Source organism: Anarhichas minor, unplaced genomic scaffold (assembly GCF_050575085.1).
Source record: "Anarhichas minor isolate MPS153535 unplaced genomic scaffold, ASM5057508v1 ptg000005l, whole genome shotgun sequence".
Lineage (NCBI taxonomy): Eukaryota > Metazoa > Chordata > Actinopteri > Perciformes > Anarhichadidae > Anarhichas > Anarhichas minor.
In genome coordinates, this window is record NW_027466451.1 from 2,546,320 (window position 1) to 2,569,456 (window position 23,137).

At 40.9% G+C, this 23,137-nt stretch overlaps 1 protein-coding gene across 1 annotated transcript in view; it reads right to left on the minus strand.

Moving 5' to 3' along the window:
• agbl1 (AGBL carboxypeptidase 1) overlaps positions 1–23,137 on the minus strand; it is a 170,302-nt gene that overhangs the window by 53,082 nt on the left and 94,083 nt on the right. The window contains exons 13-17 of the mRNA XM_076076023.1: positions 13,933–14,131; positions 12,085–12,175; positions 7,618–7,884; positions 358–441; positions 100–180 (exon numbers count right to left, since the gene is read on the minus strand). Of these exons, the coding sequence (XP_075932138.1) occupies positions 100–180; positions 358–441; positions 7,618–7,884; positions 12,085–12,175; positions 13,933–14,131 (722 nt within the window). The remainder of the gene's footprint in view (positions 1–99; positions 181–357; positions 442–7,617; positions 7,885–12,084; positions 12,176–13,932; positions 14,132–23,137) is intronic.

Here is a 23,137-nt window from a genome sequence, read left to right on the forward strand (position 1 = left end):
GTAATAATACCATTCTGCTTCTCATTGACTTACTTGACCTTGTGCTCATAGTGTGTGTGTGTGTGTGTGTGTGTGTGTGTGTGTGTGTTCCGTCCATACCTGCGGACCTGAACAGCCTTCCTTAGGTTCCCACATTCAAACTTTGAGAAAAACCTCAAGGAATCAGATGGACACTGGAGACTGACAGACAAAGAGACAGAGCGGATTTAAGGGCGTATTATTTAATTTCCCATTTGAGCAACTAATGAAAGATAATGAAAATGAAATGTTCACAATCTCAATCCAAACATTAATCTTGTACAGCTTAATGCATGTCTGTATTGTGTTGTGTTTGTGCATGTATATATGTATACCAACCTGCTGTCTTCCAGGTCAAACACTACCTGGTTGATGATTCCATCAGTAGTGAGGAAGCGTTGGGCATCCTCAAACACTTTCTGCCTGATAAAAGACAGCACAGGCATTAATATCTTAACATTGAGAATGTCCCTTCAATATATCTTAGTACAAGGAACTTTAATTTGGTGTTGATTTTGGCGGTCCCTGTGGACAAAAGTGTTTCCGGACGAAAGCCTCTCATTTTACTAGAGCAGGATCTGACAGTCTCTCCATTACTGATTCTGGTTGTTCCGGGCCTCCCTTCCCTTCAGCGGACCCAGCAATACGGCCTGGGGCTCCAGCAGCCTGGTGTTAGTTTTGGCCCCCAGCAGGGACCGTGGGATCCGCCAGGTAAAGCCCTGCTCCTGGCCTCCCGCCGGAGCTCAGACTGCAGATGGAAGGCGGCAGCAAAGTCAGATCTGGCTATGTCGGTGGTGTGTTGGTCGCTGCCGGACCGGTGGCACCGATGACGAGCATTAACAGTAAGTATAAGAATCAGCAAATCGTCCCGCTGATGGTCTCGTTTGCTTATGTAGGTCATATAGGACTATCAGTATTACAATGAGACTGTTTGATAACCAGTTTAAAGTTCCTTGTAGTAACTTTAAAAACCTAGATGTGATATATAAATTAGTTGGGGGTCACAAGACGTTTTGACAGAAGTACGGGAAGTTTAAATGAGACGCCAGAAAGTATTGATGATTTCCAAGGCAGGAAACACTTGGACTAGTTTTCAGTAGAGCACAAGCTTTCTAACCACATTCACTTCACCAACCAATAAAACCACCAGTGAAACCAGGGCCACATTGTAGCTCACACACACCACAGTAAAAACTATATAGTAAAGTTCTTTTCCCTATTTAGTCAAGATGCATTTAATTGGAAAACATGTCGGACAGAAGAAAATTGGAATGGGACAGAAAATGCAATAAAGATATGCAACAGGCTTTCTTGTCTGATTTGGTCTGAAAACTAGCATGACAGCAACTGTGCACTGGTTTCTTGCTATCTGGTCTGAAGTACTTCTTTCAGGTTCTGTACTTAAAGGAATAGTTCAAGGCAAAGTGAAGCAAATTCATTTATCAAGCACAATTCATACCTCAAGGCAACGCAAAGCGCTTTACAGATTAGACAGGTGAAAAGCACAAGAAACAAATGATAAAATATCAATGAAAGCAAACAGGCAAGGAGTAAAAACAATAAAAACTATTGAACAAATCATTAAAAGCACACAGAATAAAAATAAAAAGCAAATTTATTTGATTCAAATAAAAATGAATAACAGGAATGGCAAACAAGTACAGTAGGTCTTTCGCTTGGATTTGCTCACTATGGCATGCCTGAGGTTCTTTCTGTATCAGAAGATTTGAAAAGTGTCTTGGACCTAAACTGTTCAATGATTTGTGGACAAGCAGTAGTACTTGTAAGTTGATTCTGTGAGAAACCGTAGCAAATTTCAAATGCCTTTTTAGTCCTTGTTAAAATCCTGGCAGCATCATTCTGGATTAGCTGAAGCTGTTTGATGGTTTGTTTGTCTTAGCCAGGCCACCTTAAAACAATACAACGTTTATATATTGCTCAATGTTGGCAGGCTCCCATAAAAAGCTTTCGATCCAATTGCACTAAGAGGAACAGAGTGCCTAAAAGTGAAAAAAAGCATGTTCAAGCCACCAAAACACCCCAAGTTGACCTTTTTTAAAGTCAAGGACTCAACAGTTTACAGCACCGTGTTTTACTGTTAGTCTTTGTAGAAAAGGCAAGGCTTTCTGAGGGAAACCCCAAATGTTAGACAAATGCTTTAACAAATGATTCACATGACCACTCTTTGATCTGCCATCCCTATGACTAAGGTTGGACAAAAGAAAAAGACCAACGCTGTCATTTTTCTTGTGGGCCTGTGTTGGTTTGCCATTTAAATTTCTACGGCTAACACACAGCATTAACCACTCTAAAGGTAATATTCTGTGTAAAAGTGTTGTTTCCTCCCTGTTTTCAACAACAGCCTGGTCAGCTCCATGATATTCTGTTCTTTAAACATTTTGAAAAACTAAATAAGCAAAGTAGTCCCATGGACAGAGGCAGAGTGGACTGGAGGAAAACATCAGGGTTAGAAATGAGACGGAGCTTGAAAGGTTGCTCACATTAGGCCTTATCTCACTCTACACCGGAGACAATTTAGTCGCAAAGCAGCCTGAACAAAAATTGCATTAACATTATTTCTGTTAAGCGACTGCAAAACTGCAAAAATGTTTTTGTTTTATTTCGATGTGAGCGGCAACAGACATAATTAGATTAAGTTCAGAGGGAAATTGCATCTTTAACATTTTTAAATGTCAGCGTCTGTTTGCCTCTTGAAACGGCTGAGAAAATGTCTCGGAGGAGCGACATTAAAAAGTGCTCTACGTACACACACACACACTCCTCTATATACACACATATAACAATAACAACATATGTGCAGATTTAAATTACAGTCATATAGCCACACAGCTCAAGTAACAATAGACACAATTAAAGGTTTAATACATAAATTAAATATAATTACCGCCTCGAGGTTGTATGCCTCCGCCAATCATGTCTGTCTAAAGTGTCATCACTTTATCTTTTTATCCTATTAGACATTTATGTGAAATTGTCATAATTAGCATATCAGACATTAGTTATGGACAAAAATGTTGTGAGGTAACAGTGACATTTGTCCACCCAAAAAATCTAATCAGTTCCTACTTGAATCCAAGTGGCCGTTGGTGCCAAATTTGAAGAATTCCCTCGAGGCCTCCCTGAAATATTGCATTCACAAGAATTGGAAAGACGTGAGGTCTCAGTGAGGTTTAACCACCAAAATCTCATTAGTTCATAATTGAGTCCAGATGGATGTTGGTGCCAATTTGAATAAATTACCTCCAGGCGTTTCTGAGATTACGTTCACGAGAATGGACCGGACTTTTGTACAGATGGACGGACAACCCAAAAACATAAGCCTCTGGCAACGGCTGTCGGCAACATTTCCATATTTCAATTTCTAGAGAAAATTGTTTCATTCAATATTTTGGAAAAAAAGCATTTAAAACAAGACAAATCAACCTCAGGGTAGCAAGAAAATTACATTATTTTATGCATATGTACCTTGAGTGTGTCAATACACTGGAGGTCTATCAGCTCCATTTGGAAGTGCACAGGTGCTCTTTCCACATCAACTGCAAACGTATTGCTGAGTAGTTCAATTTTAAATTTCTGAGCTGCAAAGTCGTCAAATCGCCACGTGAACTCCGTGCCAAGTGCGCCCAGTTATCAGCAAAATGCACAGTCGGGAACACAGCGGTTGAGACAGGGTGTGTCAGTGTTTGATCCAAGTTTCCTTTCTGCATCTGAGTCTGCCACAGGCGCAGCTTGGCTTGGAAAGCTCTCACTATATCATACATGTCTGTGACCACATGTCCCCGTCCCTGAAGCTGGAGGTTTAGCGCAGTGAGATGCTTCGTTATGTTGCACAAAAAGGCCAGCTCACATCGCCACGTTTCGTCCCGGAGCTCTGTGGTGCGGCGGGCCGGTTATTATAGACATATGATATTTTCTTGCGGGCCGGATATAATTGTACCGAGGGCCAAATATATGCTGAGAATATATTGACAAGTCTCTCAATTTGTTGATCCTTACGAGGCTTTTCATCTGGGTTATGTTGTCCAGGGCCCAGTTTTCTGCATTTTTCCTTTTCAAATATTTCTCCATCGCTGTTCGTCTTGTCACCGCAACCTCTCCCGCGCTTCATTTCATTCTACTGTCTTAAATGAACACGGTCATTATTGCGCTACCTACTGCCAGAGTATTTATTACTTAGCCAGCCACTATATTGCAGGCTCAGACGCTCAACAATGGCAAACTATTTGCAGCAACTAAATAATATTTTTTGGACCGATTAAGGGAAATTGGACATTTTCCCACGGCACACCTGATGATCTCTCTCAGCACACTGGTGTGCCGTGGCACAGCGGTTGAAAATCATTGAATTAGAGAATCATTTATGAAATACTATATTTTCATTTGTCAACAAATCTCATGTACAGACCCAAACCAACACTCTACAAACAAGTATTGTGTATCAAGGCCTGACAGCATATCCTCTTCCTCCGTGCCATAGAGCTCCATAGTTAAAAACATGTCAATGAGCCACACTGTTGCTCTGGGTGAGTAGGAATAAAACTACACATTGTGTGTAGTTTTATTCCTACTCAATCCCACACACACCATCCCGCTGCCCCATATATTCACTAGAGCACCGAACATGGATTAATCCGCCGCTCAAAATAGTCCCCAACAAACTTTTAAATAATTTATTTGAATAAGGACTATTGATGAATACTCGGTGTTGATTACAGATGTCTCTTTTCCATTGTAATTCGATGGCAAATCGTTTTTGGCCCTATTGCGTCATATGACAGAAATTGTCAAAATTGGTCCAGCGCTCTTCCAGAGGGCTTTGGGATCACCTGAATCAACGGTGGCAGGAAGTCAGGTGACGAGAGAGATATCGTTTTGGACTGTTCACCCCCAGTTTTCTATCAATAGTTATGTGTTTTAAGTATGACCAGGAATCTTCCAGAACTTTAACCGCATCTTAATTATTGTAACAATAACAACAATGGTCCGCTATCCGAAGTAAAGTACTTATTTGCAGCCAAACCACAATGATAATAAACCTAACCACACCTTAGCCACAGCATTGTGAAATCAATACAAAAAAGATTTATTTTTCAACAGTTTATGAAGGACCTGACATAGAACATACTGTACTTCCATGTGTCATTCTGGACAAACAACAAACTTTGGAGAACTTGTTGTGGCGTTGAGCAGCAGCTGTCAATATCTAACTCTGGGACAAAGGGATGGACTGACTACAAGGTCTAGACATGACTTTTTTTATAAATATTGGAGCCAGTGGACATGACCCAGAACGAGTGCTGACGTTTGCCTTATCTAAACTCGGCACCACTGATGCCAACATTATCTACTCACATTAGAAATCTGTTTTTGAAAAAAAAACTCTGGAAAGACATTTAAACTTCCCTGTTTACCTGCGTCCTGTTTACCTGTGTCCAGGTTAAGCGTTGTCCTAGAGAGCTGAGCTAATGGTCATGAATAACCTTTTCTTGTTTACAAGAACCAACCGGTACTTTGGAACTAAAATATAAAACCTGAAATTGACTCTGATGCTGAAAAAGAAAAACGGTGACACTCGCTATCAGCAGCAATCAGCACAGAGATGAAGACGACTGCATTGAAATGCATGGCACAGTGCAGAGAGTTTTACACAACATTTCTCTATCTTCTCCTCTCTTATTCTTTATATATTTTGTCTTGTTTATTGTAAAATAGTGTATGTACATTGAGAGCGGAGTGGAAACCGGAGCCAAATTCCATGTATGCGTACGCATACATGGCGAATAAAGCTGATTCTGATTCTGATGATGTATACATGATATGTGTAGGCTCACAGTCCGAACCTAAACCTGTATCATAGCAATCTAGTATTAATAGATCTATTTTACCTTGACTATTTCACTACTGTGAGAGAGCCGTGCAGCTCTCAGTGCTGCCATAGTTACATGAAGATAGATAGCACACCGACAAGAAGGAAGGAGGGAAGAAATCACAGGGACCGTTATGACCGTGGAAGCGGCAACGGCAGTGTCACGTCTGCTGGAGAGGAGGGAGATGGCTTAATAAAAGAAGGGATGGGGAAATAATGGAATGTGACAAGGAGACTGGGAGAAACAGTAGGGGTGTGGGATGATAGTAATGAGTGAGGGAGGGGGGGGGGCATAGGTGGTTTGGAGAAGAAACGAGGAGGAAAGCTAAAGAAGAAAAGAGTGTGTGGAGGGAGAGACTGATCCTCTGGCTCTGTCCTCATACAGGCTCAGGAGCAGCAGATTGCAGTGACACTGGGCCTCGTGCAACAATCACTCGAACAAACACACTCCTTCTAAAGTGGCTTGTACGAGTGATTTAGGAGAACTTGCAAAACATTTTCTTGAATTTTGAATATTCTGTCAGGTCACAATACAATTTCCGAATGATTTTGACCTGTAGTAGGAGTCGTGTGCGAGAGTCAACTTCTGCACTTGGACATGGATTGTATATTTATACTTTGAAGGAATTTTGAGTTTTAAAAGAGAGAATTATTCTTTTTGACTCTGCAACTATAGGCAAATATATTTGTAGATGTATACATGTAGCCTAATGATAACGCCATTGATTTAAATTGGCCATTGATGCTATTGTATAAACCTACATTATTAATATAAACATCTCAAATGATCTGACCAACCTCCCGTTGCAGTATTCGATGGCCTTGCTGTTTCTCGTATTGGGGCCATTTCTTCTTTCTTTTAGTGACAGTACAACTCTGAGGGGCATTATGTAGCATTAACAGCACTTGTTATTTTTCCCTATACCTTGTCTTTAGCAGGTCTCTTAATTCTGCTGCTGACGCTGTTAAAAATGACAAGACTTTCCTTTTTGGATCTCCGAAAACAGGACTTCAATATAGGACAAAAGGGGCAGGGCGGGTAGCCTTATATGGTATCATTGGGGCGTTAATTTACATATTTCACAGGTGGCATTCCTTAGGTTTAGTTATGTAAAGTAATGAGCAGTGTGGCACACTCGTACAAGAAAAAATTAAAGTTTGCTTAAGCATACGAAAATGTTCTCGCTTGAGGTTCATTGTCCCTTATGGACTTCTGTTTCTACGGTGGGGAACGGAGAGTCACCCAAAACCTAGGGCCTTTCTCAATACTGGGCGACTGGGGCTAAGTGGAGAGCAGGGCCGTCCTTCGGCGGTTCGATCCCCGGCTCCACTAGTCGCATGTCGATGTGTCCTTGAGCAACACACTTAACCCCAATAAATTGCTCCCGTAGCTGTGCCTACGATGTGATAGAATCTGAATTGTAAGTCGCTTTGGATGAAAGCGTCTGCTAAATGACTGTAATGAAATGTAATACCAAGTATGGACTTTGGAGTATGGACTTGGGAGTCTGGACTTTGGAGCCCAGACTCGAGCGGTTCACACAAGTACAGTCAACCGCGTATCGGGGGGCATCCCTATCTATGACAATAAATGATTCTGAAAACAGTCTGTGACAATTAACCATTCTTAAACCCATCTCTATGTTCATGTTACATGAACTACATTACTCCTCTACAGACATCAGGTAAGTGCTGTAACGAGCGTGGCGTACCTCTGTATGTTGGGTTTGCGCGGGGCCATGGATTCATGTCCTGGCGGTGGTAGGTGCCCCCAGAAGTCCGGGAAAGCCAGGATGCTGAACCCTGGAATAGATTTGGTTTTGGCAGCTGCTGCGCGGTACAGCTTGGGCTCATGGTGGAGGATACAGGCTCCATGTCTCTCCAATAACCTGTCTATCATGGTACGATGGTGGGATTTGTCTGCATCTTCCTCCTCATCATCCTCATCTTCTCCTCTCTGACCTAGGGGGGCTTCATCCCTATAGGTAAAGAAAACAATCAGAAGGTCAGACTGCTAGAATTACCAATCAAAGGCAAACCAGTTTCAAAGGCGAGATGATCTGATGATTTGTGAATATTTATATATCTTTGTGTCTTTTGTGAGACTTTCTAATTATGTTATCAACAGAGATGTTCCATGTCAAATTACTGTGCAGGAGCAGAATAATGGGTGCCAAAAGATTCGAAAGACACTCAAATTAACACGTTAACCACAGAGAGACATAAAATGACTACAGAGTTTTGCATCTCTTTCAGTCTGGGGGCTTTCCTCTTTGTAGGAGGGCCCAGGTGGCTTTTATTTGTCCGTGACCCCATGTCAGTGGAAATCAGACAATATGTAGGTCTTTCCCAAAGAAATCCCTGTAATACAACTCCTCATACTCAAACAGACATCTCTCGGTTGGAACATTACAGGACACAGCATGAGCTAGTAATAATGGATGGGATGTGAGGGGAACGGAAGAGGTAACGGTCAGCTATCAATGTCCATTATCAGTGTTGAAGCTTTACACTCAGAGTTTTCACTTGACTTCAGTTCAGTCAACCAACTTAAATTCTGTTCCTCTGGCAATTTAATTTAATTTAACACTCTGACGGCCCGCGGGCGGGCCGTCAGAGTGTTAAGTGTAGATTTGTGTTATGTACACAACTGCTCTGTAACGATGAGTATTAATGTGATATCTCATTAGAAAGCTACGGTTCTTGTAATTCGATTTATGCAAACCATTTCAAGATACAATAACAACAGCAGGTACAGTTAACGTCTCTGTCAAACAAGCACTCCAAAAATAGCTGATAAAATATCTCCCTGACTCACAGATTATGATTCATAACGTCCCCCTTGTGCTTGCTAGTCCAGCAAAAACGGTCTTGTTTGATCGCTAAGGGTCCACTCGGTCGAATCCAGTAAAAGATTTAGTCCAAAACACATTAGTACGTCCATAAAGACCCACGGGGGGCTGTTGCATCATTTCAAATTAGCCAGCAGATATGATAACTCCCGATCATAATTCGGTCATAATTTCACTTTTCATGTCAACAGAGCTGAGATTTTCATCGCAAAATGGAGGCTGCATTCCGCCGGTTAGATTGACACCTTCATAAGAATTTTGAAGAATCTGTGAAAGTTGACAATGGTTAAATATGATATAGTTAACTATACATCAACATAAATAAACTATAGTTTGAATTTCAGACACGTAGTTTATTGTAGTATATGCATTTTGACTGGGGATTGGTGACGGCGAGCCTCAAATGTGAGCCTCATCAAATGTGAGCCTCATCAAATGTGAGCCTCAAATGTGTTTTTACGCGGCCGCACTCTTAGTAAACCACGTGTAAAATATTAATTTTCTGTCCTATTGTTATCAAATTCTAACTTCTATGAGGTACTATGACCCCATGCTACCATACCAGTGTATTTTCCAGGTCATAAGTCCCAGCCATAGATAACTGCTGCCATCTGTTGGCCAAAACAAATCCAGGCAGAAATAAAAGTACTACAAATGAGCTCACTCACTAAAGGAAATGAATTGCAGGCAGCACTAGTGGTGGGCTGTCAGGCAGGGGCGTTTCTAGGATTGAAAGAAAGGGGGGGCTTAGCCCCAAGGGGAGTGGCATGTTTGCGTGTGTAGTGCACGGCAATTTTTTTTGGGGCCCATTTGGGGCCGCGGATATCCATTGTTTCAGACAGTTCATAGATTGGTTCAATCAGAAAGAGTGTGATTTTGCTCTGTAGTTTTGCTTGCATTCAGTATATGATAACACAAGAGACAGAATTTCAGGGTCATAGTGAAATTTGACAACACAAATATGAACTTTTCTCAAATAAAGAGAGAAATAATTTTCCTGCTTGTAAAGGAAAGACGGATAAACTAGCTTTCATATCCGCGTCACTCCCAAATCCTAATTCTTGAAGGGACCGCACACAATGGATGGAGAGTGGACCTGACAGTGTCAACTTTATATCGTTAAGTATGATGATAGGCTAGTGGATTGTAATTTAATGACATCACCAAAATACTTTTTTTTTTTTTTTTTTTTTTAAATCCAATAATGCCAAATTATTTGGGGGGGCTGAAGAACATTTTAGGGGGGCTTCAGCCCCCCTAAAATAGGCCTAACGACGCCCCTGCCGCCAGGGCCTGTAAGGTCTTCTCTGCTGGCCTAAACAGAATCACAAAGTTATAGCTATTTTATAATTTTATAATTTTTCTTAAATACACTACATGTATTATAATTTATAAAAATATTTTCCCCATTATCTTATGTTCTCATTGCACAGCTACTGTCTTCCTCAGTTGCTCTGCAGCTTGTTTTAAGTAGAGCTTTTATCCAATCAGATCTCACCTCTGTGTCTCTAGGTAAGAACAGAGGCCCCAGGCCTGCAGAGTCTCAGGTGAATCCCTTTGCAGTTTAAGTGAATGGGGACGATATTGTTGATTGTCATAGTGTTCAATCAATCAGATCTTTAGTTTGACATGTTGGGCGTGTCAGCGCCTGCTAGCCGGCCTATAATGACATCAGCATTACATGCTGCTCAGTATCCATGTGCAGCTCTGCCACGAGGTGCAGAGTGTGCTGTGATTGGTCAGTGGGCGAGCATGTGACTATCGTGAAACGAAACTTAACAGCAGAGGCTTAGTCGGCGTTGTGAATCACATCACGTGATGCAGCTCAGCCAATCAAATATGGGCATTCTGACAAGTTTCCTGACTCGAGTGAGATGTACCACAGACCGTGACACAGGGAACTGAGACGAGGAGAGACAGTGCAGAGCAGTACGTTCAATGTTTAAGTTGTGAAAGTAAAATTATAAAACTGTCTCCTAAAGAGACTAATGGGCCGTGGCATGTCATTACGGGACGATGGTGGGTCCCACAGCCAGACCAGCTGAGAACCACTGTCCTACATAAGCACAGAAAACATTGTCTATTCCTGTATTTAAGCGCCTCCGTTTTCCAAATGCTCTAGCATTATTCAAACGTAGTGTAAGCCTCGTACCGAACGGTTTAATACGAATACGTACATAGTTACAGCTTTAGAAACAAATAATAGCTGTGGCGCCATCATGTGGTTATTAGGTGGTATTTCAGCTGCAGGACAGCAGTGAAGGCCCAGGTATAAAATGCACGGCCCGCCACTGGGCAGCACACATACACAGATCCTTATTTACATTCATTCTAAAGGTATTAAGAGATGTTCTGACTAAAACGTTGTACTTGTACTTGGTTAGGCTTGGAAAAATCACCTCCATGACTCTTACCACAGAGCACCACAGAGCTATACCTGCCATGGCGTGGTGAAAGTTTGGGCACCCTGTAGAGCTTTCCTCAGAAGAAACTTATTGTTGTCTGGGACTTGCGACTGAAATTATTTTTAAAGTTTAGTTTTCAACTCTAACAATTACATCTAAACTACCTGTACTACAATAATAATAATAAACTAAAACGTGGAGCAGCGAATCTGCCAGGTGTAATTATGGATCGACAGAGTAGAAACAGCAGATGGTAAGGATGCTGCATTTAGATGTAAAGACAGTGTGAAGAAAAGGCCTTCGATTCAGTACTACTGACTGTCATGACGGACAGAGACTTAATCTGCCAAGTGGGCATTGATGTTGGTGTATCACACATATTATCAAAGTAATTACCCACAGTGACTAAAATAGCAACAACATTTTAGATGTGTAATCCTTAAAAATGTATTATTGGAAAAAAGCATGATTATAGAGTTACATTTGTTAAATTAAAGCATTTCTAAATTGTTTTGGCCCAATAGGACAAGGAACTTTCATTTTCTGTTGATTTTGTTTCCAGGTACCCGATTCCCTTTAGAAAACCTCTCATTTGACTGCAGCAGGGTTTGACACTCAATGCAGTACTGGTTTTGGTTCTCCCGTGACTCCCGTCCCTCCAGCGAGCTTAGCAGTACGGCCTGGGTCTCCAGCTGCGCGGTCTTGGTGTTTGCTCCCAGCAGGGACCGGTGGAGAAGCGAGGCGAAGCTCTGCTCCTGCCTGGAGGAGGTGTTTTTAAAGGAACAGGCTCAGTGTCCTCGATGAATTCTTTCAGCCTCATTTCCTTTGTGCTTTCAGATTACATGTCCTTTCATCATTATCACGGCTTGACAAATGCCTTGTCCAGGCGTCCATGCAGAGGAAATATTGAGTGTGAGCGTACCTTGCCTCTCTATCCTTGGTCCTGAAGCTGGGGCTGGTGCTGAGGATGCTGCTGTGACTGTGGAAATCACGGGCCTCTAACTGGGCAGCAGCTGGAGAGAGAAAAAGAGACAATTGAGCATTTGGATTGCCACTTTTCAAGAATAAGAGGGAAGAAAAATAAGGTTGTGGTTTTTTAAACAAGGAAGGTTTGTCATGCTACAAACAAACAAAGGGCAGTGTATTTATTTTTTATATATACCTGTATATGCTAGTGCTATCTCGTTTAATTGGTATTATCTGGAAAAAAAACATTTACAGCAAACATTTGTGTGGTGAAACAGATTAATGGCTGGCATTATATTAGAAATGACTGTATGAATATATAGAATATATTGTGTAAATAAAGATATGTATGAACAACATTTTATTAATTTTATTTAGAAAATCAGCATTCAACACTTAAGATGCAAAGCTAGGTGGTACACAAATGTGTATTATCACTTCTGGATCTTTTGAATAAAACTTTTTTTATAAACCAGACATTGTTCATTTAACAGTCTGAAGGCTGTTTAGTATTGCTGGCCATGCAGAACAGCTGCACTAATCCCTACTTTTACATGAACAATGACTCGTATAACTATAAATGTGAAAGGAGCTGCTCGCTGTGAAAGAAGCAAAAAGAATCTTCACCATTTTAGCTCATTCTTTTGATTTTCCAAAGCTCCACTCATCAACCTCTAAAGCTCTGATAAACTCACTGTAGACTACCTGCTCAGCAGCAAACAGCAGATAGGCACAGTTAGAGACCAGCTGGTGGACATAGTGGAACATTTAGCAGCTAAAGAGACAAGTATTTCCCTCAGGAACTGGTGGAGACCACAAACAGAGCAATAACTAGAACTACAGCCTCGCTGTTGATTGCCTCCACGAACAAGTCAAGTTGCAGTTTACATCCATGTTTTTCCAAAATGTCATCACTTCATTTTTTGATCCTATTAATAGCATATACATTTCTGGGCTATGGACACAAATGTGTTTTGTGAGGTAACCTCAGCCTTTAACCAAATGGTTGTGCAAAATTTGAGGAAATTCCCTCAACGAGTTTCTGAGATATCACGAGAATGGGTCGGATGTGAGGTCGACAGTGAACTTGACCCATGACCTTTGACCACTAAAATCTATTCAGTCCATCCTTGAGTCCAGGTGGATCATCCGGTGACACAAGCACAACTCCCGGACAACTTTCTAAAGCAACGGTATGTCAAATGTTGCGCTTTCATATTGTTTTGCTGTCCCACAAAATCTATGAATGCATCTTTCAATACACAGCAGTAACATCTCGTCACCAGGATGAAGTAACAAAACATGTTTTTATTAAATACACTCGACACTTTTACACTACACTTACATCTCACTTGTTTATAGTCCTGTTATCTGTTCGTTTGTGCACTTTATTTTATATTTTACTTTATTTTATATTTTTCTGTAAATTGTAACGTTTCTACTTTGCACTGTGTTGATTGTTAAATGTTATGCACCTCCCCTCATGTCAAATTCCTTGTATGTTCAACATGCCATGGCAATAAACGGTTCTGATTCTGATTCTGATGTCTTAATCAAAAGCTCGGTTGGTATCGCTCTACTCGTGAAATGAAGTAGCTCAATACCGGACTTATTTTACTCTTAAAAGATGCGATATTGATGGAGAGAGCTATTCAACCCGTCGTTATTTGTGATGAGGAGATGATTCGCTTCATTTTCTCGGAAGAGGTGATGCAGTTATTCTGAGCTGTCTGTGAGTAGGTTATCGTGTCTTTATCTAACTATTTATATGAATGTTGGACATTACATTTGACCCGTCTCTGACCTGGTGTGTGTCCCTCTGGGTCTGTCTCTGAATGAGACCCTGAAGGGGAGGTGGACGAATCGCTGCTGGCGGCACTCCTCCCTCCGCCCCTCCTGGAGCTGTGAAACCGTAAACCGTTGAGCAGCGCTGCTTCCTCATCTGATGAAGACGACGATGATGCCGTTGAACTCTCCTCTGGCTCGGAACTCAAATCCAGGTCCTGTGAGACAACAATTGTTGGTTTGCAGTCATGTGATTTGCTCAAAGACAAACATGTCTTCGACGTATGCCAAAGCACCAGTTTCATGCCTCACGCTTCATTTCGAGGACTTTTGAACAGACGTGTGGACAAGATGTGTCATTGTGTCTGGAGAAGCAGCACGTAAACCACTCTGAATCCCTTCACATAGAGTTCAAGACACTAACGTCTCTCGTCTTAGTGGGATTTCAGTCAGGAGACATCCAGAAAACCAGAAATATTGAGGAAATGTTACGTACCATGGTTTTTATCTCGAATATGAAAACATGAATGCACAAGTGACAATTCTGGTGTAGTGGTTGGTTCACAATTATGTGTTAGCAGAATGTATCAGTTCATCTGTAGAGTCAACTTTCTCTTTAACAGCATGTCAGTTGACTTGCCGGGAGAACACAAGCATTTGGATGCAGTAGGGTCAAAAACTCTTGTTCCACTTGACAAAATCCAGATTAAACTTGGACAATGAAAAAATAAAATACAATTAGACAAATACAAAAACAAGGCTTGGGTTCTCCATTTCTCTATCTGACCTTTAGGTTGAAACATATGGTTTGGATTAGTTAACATGTATGGATGGGGAGGCAGACACTAATGTATGTGTCTCACCCCCACCTCTGTGTACACGGAAGAGTATAAGAACTGTTTGACTTTTTAGTGAAGTTGAAGAAATCCTGCAGTCTAGCAAGCTGTGTTTTTCCTCCCATGATTCATGTCCAATAAAGAATTCTGAAAAGTTGATCTTCGAGTCCAACCTCATCTGTGACCATGTCTTTTCAAAGAAAATCAACTACCACAACTTCAACAATGTAACCGCTCCACATTCTGTTGATGATGTTCGTTCATTTTTGAAAGTTTTAAACAAACATTCTGTCCAGATTGCACCTTTTTTGAAAATGAAATGTTAATGTACGTGGCCGTGTTATTTCTGTGACTAGGGTTAATTAAACCTATTTTTGATTAACTTTATGATTCTATTTGTCTTTAGACTTTGGTTATAAAAGTGAAATATAACTTTAAAAAACTCCAAAGATTTTTTTTTATTGGCTGAGCAAGCAGAAACACTGAGTGGCAGCAAGATTATTGATCACAACCCACAGATATAAAATGCGCGAATGGGACAGATATGAAATGTCGATTAAATATGCGTCTGACACATTGAAATAACAGCTGTGGCCTGCTGACTCGGTACATCTTATTAGTTTAATCCTGGACTTTTGGCGACCAACGCTTACCATTACCGTTATAGCTCCATCTGATATAATTTGCCATTGGAGAATTTTGAGGAAGTGGAAAACGATAGTCAGCAGTCCCCTTGGATATCTGCATATGATTATGTGCTCGTCTACACTGCCAAACACACGTTTCCTCCTGCACATGTATGGTTCAAAGTATATTCGTTATCAGGAAAATAAAGAGTTGATTCTCTAAACTGTTCTTTTTTTGAATTTATGGGATCCGGGAGGATGTCAAGTTATCCCAAGTCAAAAGGTTACAGTCTAAACTCTGAGAAAGCAATGATTCAGCCTTGCCTCAATGTTAACAGTATGGCCACTCAACAGTTATTTGGGTTATTGACATCGGGAATGTGGAGTAATGAAAAGTAGCATCAAACAAGATGGTGTTTTTTTTATATGCAATCATCATCTTTAACTATCTATTCAGTACAATTCCCCAATGAGCACAGAAACAGATGCTATCACTGAAATCAGAGCAGTGGAACTAGCAGACTGTTATACATGTGTAATTTGCTTGTTCCGGGCACCCTGGTGTCTGCAGGGCTCTGAGCAGCTGCTTTGTTCACTCGTGCCTCAGGCCAGCACTGGATATGCTTCTCGAAGCTTGAAGTGTGAAGTTTTTTTTATCACGGCTTGTACACAGTCAAAAGCTGAAATTTGAGTTGCAAATGGATTCCAACCTGTCTGATCTGCTGACAGGTGTTTTTCTCTGTTGGACTCATGTGTCTAGAGATCTCAGCAATTATTAACATAGTGAGTGAAATGTCATCAAGATTTCTTCTGTGTGGAAGTCTTTAATTTTGATAAATAAACCATGAGTTTATGGTCTCAATCTCTAGTTTCAAGTCTTCTTCAATACAGCATGATGTTCATTTAGTCAATTATGGTCCATTTAGTGTAAAATAGACCATAAAGCAGGGGATGGCGGGCTTACTGTGATTGACAGGTCGCTGCGGCTACCAAAGCCTTATACGGCATCTCTACGTCACTCATTGCCCGTAATCCAAGATGGTGACGGCGATTTTGCCAAACTCGAGGTTTCAAAGCGGCACTGTTGGTGTCCCAAGCGTGACTAGATTAAACAATGACATTTTGTCACTTCAGTCACGCCCGTCAGTCTTTAGTCAAGTTAATGGCAGCCACGCTCTTTTCCTAACCCTAACTAACAAGGTTTTGTCGCCTAAACCTAATTTCCTGTGAAGACGGAAGTTTATTTTGGAAAGACACTATGCATGTTACGACTGTATACTGAAACTTCCAAAACTGACGCTAGAGGGTTACCTAGAACGTCATAGTATGAAGCGTATGGGTCACTGACCAAGTGTCTGCATTTGACGAGTTGGGAGTGAGAAGGTGTTGTTTCTACAGGATTTTCTACCGTCAAAGACGAGTAGCTTTCTCTCAGACCACTTCCATGACAACATGCTCAATGAGTTATTTTGTGTTAATATGCGAGGCAGCTGATTGGATCCACTGATAGTTGACTTTGCTCTCACAATAAGTGTTGGTAGGGGACCGTCCTCAGTAGACAATCAACAGCATTGTCTTTGTTTTGGGAATTTAAACAACCTATGTTTACATGTTGCCATCAAGCGAGTTGGAACATTTTAAAAGGCAGCAGCACTTCATATAATCCTCCTGAGACTTATTTTACATAACAAACGTACTTATCTTTTCCTAAGTTCTCTGCTTCGCTGAGGCCATGCTGTCTTTTAACCAGTACTATTCATTATCTGTGCTTTGGGTTCCAGCCAGGGGCACAATCATGTTTTGCACACAGCGGAGGCAAATTTAGCTGTCAGACAAATGAACTACGGCACAACACAATGCATTGTGATACATAGCTAAGCTGTCTTCACTGTGAGAGACATAGTATACGTGACATCACATGGTGTATTTGATGTCGGAAACAAGCCTCTTGCTGTAATAATCAGTCATTGTATTTTTTTAGTAATGCAGAGAGCATCTGGGGATACATTTTTTTTTAAACTTTTTTTATCCTCTTTATATATTCTGACAAATTAGCATGAATGTGCTTCCTATTAGTCAGATATTAACACATTTATCATGAGTCAAGTCAGATGGTATCCTGTGCTTTATGACATGAAACATTATCATGGACCGAGGCACTCGTTCATTATCTCCCATCTGTCTCTGACACAATCTATTTCTGTCTTTCTTTTACACGCACGCACATACACACACACACCTACACCCACACACATTTGATTCAACATTTAGTGGGATCAAGAAGGCCTACATTTCAGTTATTATCCCCGCTGGAGATTATGTGACCGTGCGTGCTTGAGTGTGCATGCATCGCTGTGTCCGTCTGTCTGTCCGCGGCTAATCTAGCGCACCCATCAACATAATATTTGTTTGTGCTCACGTATATATCACTCGCTTAGCAAATGACAAACTGAACTGAGCGCTGACTACAAAGGAGCACATCGGTAGAAAAGAGAGTTAATTAGCTGCGGTGTGTTTGGCTAACAGAGCTAACCGCTAACTGAATTTAACACAGTGATACACTTGAGGTGAGACCGTGGGAGGGGGGGTCATATGTGGTTTGTGTTCATTTAATCAAACATTTACCGACAACAATACAATACAGGCGTATAAAACAAAGCTAAAATTAAAATCATAGCGGCACAGGTCACACCGGGCCTTTCACAATCCCTTCACAACTGTGTGATTTTCTACACTGAGCCTGTACTTGATGCAATTGAATGTTTATCTCACAAGGACAACAGAAACCCTCTCTCATGTTTCCATAAAATTAGTCACGACTACCTCTGCTAATAACCATTGAAGTCAGGATGATCATGACCATGTTTGAAATTAGCACACACAAACACACACACTGTGTCAGTCATTTCCTGTCTCTCTCTCTCTAATCAGTCATGTCCTCCTGCAGTAACAGCCATGTAGGTCATGATGGTAATCTGCATACAGAGCACTCTGTATGCATCCTCCCTCTCCTCGTAGGCCTTATTTCTTACACAGTTTCTTATCTTACTGTGACGCTCCCAAACTACACATCAAACCAACAAAAAAAGTTCATCAGTGTCTTCCAGAAACCATCTGTTCAAAGTCTTTTCTGATCCGTAAACTCAATGTTTAAAAGTCTGCTTAATTTTGGTAAATCAAATTCCTTGCTTAAGGTTAAAGAGCCATTGTCGACACGATTAAAAGAAAAAATTTCAGGCCTTTTTTTTCCCGTCTCGATGCTATTTGACGTTGATTTTCTTTGATAATTTCCTTTACAACATTTATAGCTTGTTTCCAATGGTGGAAATCAAATGGAGGCTCCACGTGCTATATATATTAAGCTATTCACATTTTACAACCTCTACTTACAGCCTCTCCTGTGTACTGTGTTCAGCAGCCTGCAGTTCAGTCGAAGTTTCACTGTTTTTTTCACAAATCAATCATGGCTTCCTAGTTGCGCTAAGGAGCTAACAATTTAATGCTTTTCACAGGATCTGGTTCAAGTAAATTTAAAGTTTTTTTGGGGCGGAATTTTAAATGAGACATATCACAATTTTAAGCTTATTTTTGCTTGCTTTTTTCTGATGAAAGAGTTCGTTGCACATAATGTGTTCAGGGACCGTCAGAAAGATGCAGATGATGGCAATTTTTACAGCTTCTGGCTGTGATAAACAGTGTAGATTTAGCGATTGTTTAAAAGAAAACATGCTTTTCCATCCCGTCAGGGATTTGGACAATTCATTAATTTCATATAAAAAAAAATTAAAAAAGTAATATGCTCTCCTGAAACCACCATTGTTTACGTCACTGATCATCGTAAAACACACTTCATTCAAACTCAACAGAAACAACTTTGTTAGGGTACTTGTTCCACTGTTCCAACAATACAAGTCCAGACATTCCACATGTCCAGAAAGTGGATTCCATGTGAAACTCGTTGATTTTGCAATATGTCTCCATCATTAGCCAAGACCGCAGTTCGTCTTCGGCGCCAACGAATAATGTCAAGGGGTTTGTTTGTTGCAATGTCCTCAAACTCACTGCATAATTGCTGCTCACTCTGCTTAACTTCCTAATTGTTCTGACTCAAGGGCACCATGTCAGCCTCCATGGTGGGCAGGTATAAAAAAAAATAAGTAACCACCGTAACTGACCTCTATGCTCCTTTCTACCATTTACCAACTCTTATTTCCGGTGCGTTTGCGGCGTCAACCGTGACAATACCGTGATAGTAACACGTCTTTGTCATAATCATATGCTGTACGTACACTGTCTTTCATAAGCTTTAGTGTGCTTATGACCGGTTCTGTTTTATAAATCTCCATCATTGTGAAATTGTACAATATGCATGAGCCCTCATGATCCCCACCCCCACAGTTAGAAATTCACTCCTCAATCACCTCTTTGCATAATCTCCCTCTGCTCCACCACTCTTCAGACCTGTCACTGAACACAACCTCGGAGGAGAAGAAAAAGAAGATCAATTTGACCGACCGTCTGTGTTTTATCTGTCCAACAACACCAGTGCAGCTGTCGTTACACATGACCATTACACACGGCTGTGGCTATTTGTGGCCCCTGCATTGGCATTGATTCATCACATGTTGGCCATGAAAGCTATAATCAGAAGTGACATCTTTCATCTTGACTAGCATCAAACACCAGAAAGATTCAACACAGATTTTAATCCATACCATTTTGATATACATGTATTTAATTTATTAATATTTTAATATTATTTAAAAAAATTTAATCTATTTTGAAACAGAAGTGCCTCAAGACCTAATTTAAATAAATAAATGTAATTGAATGGAAGAAAAATAATGATGCCTCTAATGTAGGGATATAAAAATAACATTGCACAACCTAAAACAAATTATGTTTCATAATAAGATTCTAGCCCTCACATAAACTTAATTTCCAGTATTTTGTAAACCGTGTATAATCTGGTCTGAAGCCTGTGTAAGGTGCATGCATCAGTTTGTCCTGCTTCCAATCTTTGTGCTAAATTAGGCTAAACATCTGCATTTTTGTGTAGGAAACAAGGTGACAGTTAAGTTAATTGAGATGTACCCATTAGGAGGAAATTTATATTAAACTCATTTGGAACGGTTCCCAAAGTGACTGTTCTTCTACATCAGGGGTCACCAACCTTTTTTAAACTGAGAGCTACTTCAAGGGTACCGAGTAGTACGAAGGGCTACTTATTTGATACAAACTTCCTGAATAACAAAGTTGCACAGATCACCTTAATAATAATAATATATGTGAAGAGACTGTTTGATCACGTCAGTTAATTATTCCTCACAATAATTATTAAGAATGATTTCCACAACAATGATGGTATAGCTACACATACATATTTAAACATGCAACTTTTATTTCTGTTAATCTGTTTCAACATTTGAAAGTCAGAGGTATCACATCTCTGATATTTTTGTATCATCACATGATTAAAGCCGGTTACTTTTGCACACAGCGCCTGCTGGTGAATGATGCAGTGGTAATGTAGAAATTTTGGGAAGTCTGGGTCACCTTTGCATTGCGCAATGAAGCCGCATGCCGGCCCGTCATCGCGGGAGCCCCGTCTGTTGTCACCGACACCATCTTTTCCAACGGTACCTTTTTCTCAACGAAGAAACCAGTAAAAAGTCTCGTCTATAGCCGAGCGGGGGATCCAACCCTCCGAGGCGTTCAAACCTCTAGTCTGGGCCTTTTCGGTCGGATTTTGTTGCCTCGCCTCTACCCCCGCCATTCGGAACCTGAAAACCTAGTGCGGTGCAGCAGCCTCGTCCTGGCTGTCCGCCGTGCGCCTCCGGGTACCCAACTCTCTTATGACAAGAAATATTGTCATTTTAAAATCAACACTAATGCAAGCGTTTGTGATTAAAAAAGAACAGCAACTACAATTTTAGACGGAGCTCCATGGTGATTAGTGCTATTTTTAGAACATGCCTTGTGGGCGACTTATGTGGTCCCTGCGGACGACAGGGTGCCCGCGGGCACCGTGTTGGCTACCTCTGTTCTAAAGGATAAACTTGTGGTGGAAGAAGCTTTTTTCCAGTCTGCCCGGGGAGTTACAGCTCAAACATGGGCCAGGCTGACGCAGAGCGCTGACCTGCTGATGACAGTACAATTTGAGTGCCAAGTCAATTTTCTGAAAAAAAATATAAAAAATACATCACCTCCGTCTCCCACCTCAGCTCTTATTCCATTTTTCACATTTTCAAGCCCTTTGCTCAGAAGTATGGATCTATTCTGAAAACATCCGTCTTCATCTGAAATTCGGTTTGGGCAACAAAACCACTTAGTTAGGTCTAGGAAAAGAAAGGTGCTGACGTTAATTGGACTTACTAACAAGTAACGCAACGAGCAAATCACGAGTCGCTAAGGTCACTAACAACTGATATGACAAAATTTCACCGTAAACTTCTAGTTTTGCACGAGACACCAACGGAGGTCTCCCGGACAAGAATCTCGTGTTTGGTTTGACCCATACACCTACATTGCTCTGTGTGGACCTACCCGCACCTTATACTTCAGTCAGTTTCTCTGAGTGTGGAAACAGGATACGGGTGTGTTCACATTGGAGTTGTTTGCAAGCCAGGTGTATTGCTTATACACGCCTAGGGGTGCCTTTTTTCGGAAGCAAAAGGAGTACTGACCAAACAATGTGACCCCACAGAAATATAGGTGAAATGATCTAACGGCGCATCAAGCGGTGGTGGAATGTAATGTGTAAAGGCATCTAGTGGTTTGTGGCAGGTTGCAATTAACTAAATACCCCTCAGCCCAGCCCCTCCCTTTCCAAGCGTGTCGGAGAACTATGCCTAGAAATTGGGATAGCTATTTTGAGGATTCTAGTACAACTTGGTGCTACTTTTACCAATACGCGGTTCTTCTATATGACTAAATAATTGTTTTAAAATATATACTATATATATTCTAAAAGCAAATTAATTCAGACGAGAACAGTCATGTTTACAACAGCAGAGTCACGATATAAAGTAATTAATATCTCACTGGAAACTGTCAATAAAATAAATAACATTTCTGAGTGACGTTTATAAAGAATGACGAACACAGACATCCATCTGTATCAGTTATTCCTCCTGTCCTCTGTCCTCCTGTCTTCTGTTCAACTGGCTGCTTTGTCTCAGCCAGCAGAGAAGTTTACTAAAGAAAGCTTTTGCTGTGCTCGTGTAAACATTGCGCCGGTGGCTGGCTGAATTAGGTTTCACTTTCGTTTACATGTTCACGGATGTATTTGCTTTTTACTTGCAACTCTTTTTTTGCACGCACAGTGACAAGCGTAGTGGCCGTAAACTCGAGTATCCTTCACTTCACCTGGTTCACTTCACCACAGCGGCATATCTGCTCGCGATTCGCCGGGGCCTGTTTAATATCGGGTTTCAGAAGGTATCCCTACCTTCAGTTAACATAAAAACGCTAAAAGGCTCTCGCTAGAGCCAGTGTCCGTTCTGGGCTGCTAGAGAAACACTCCATGGAAGACGACCCGCTCCCTTAGTAGATATTCCTTAGCTTTTTCTAAGCTAAGGAAGACATAACAATTCTTAGTTTTTATTTTTATAGACTGAATAAACCATAGTTATGAATATTATATTCAATATCTGGCAATAAACCCCACTAAATGTTAGACTGTCCCTTTAAGGCAACAAAACCACTTAGTTAGGAAAAACATGGTTGGGCTTAAAAAAATACGTAAACACGTCACAAAACG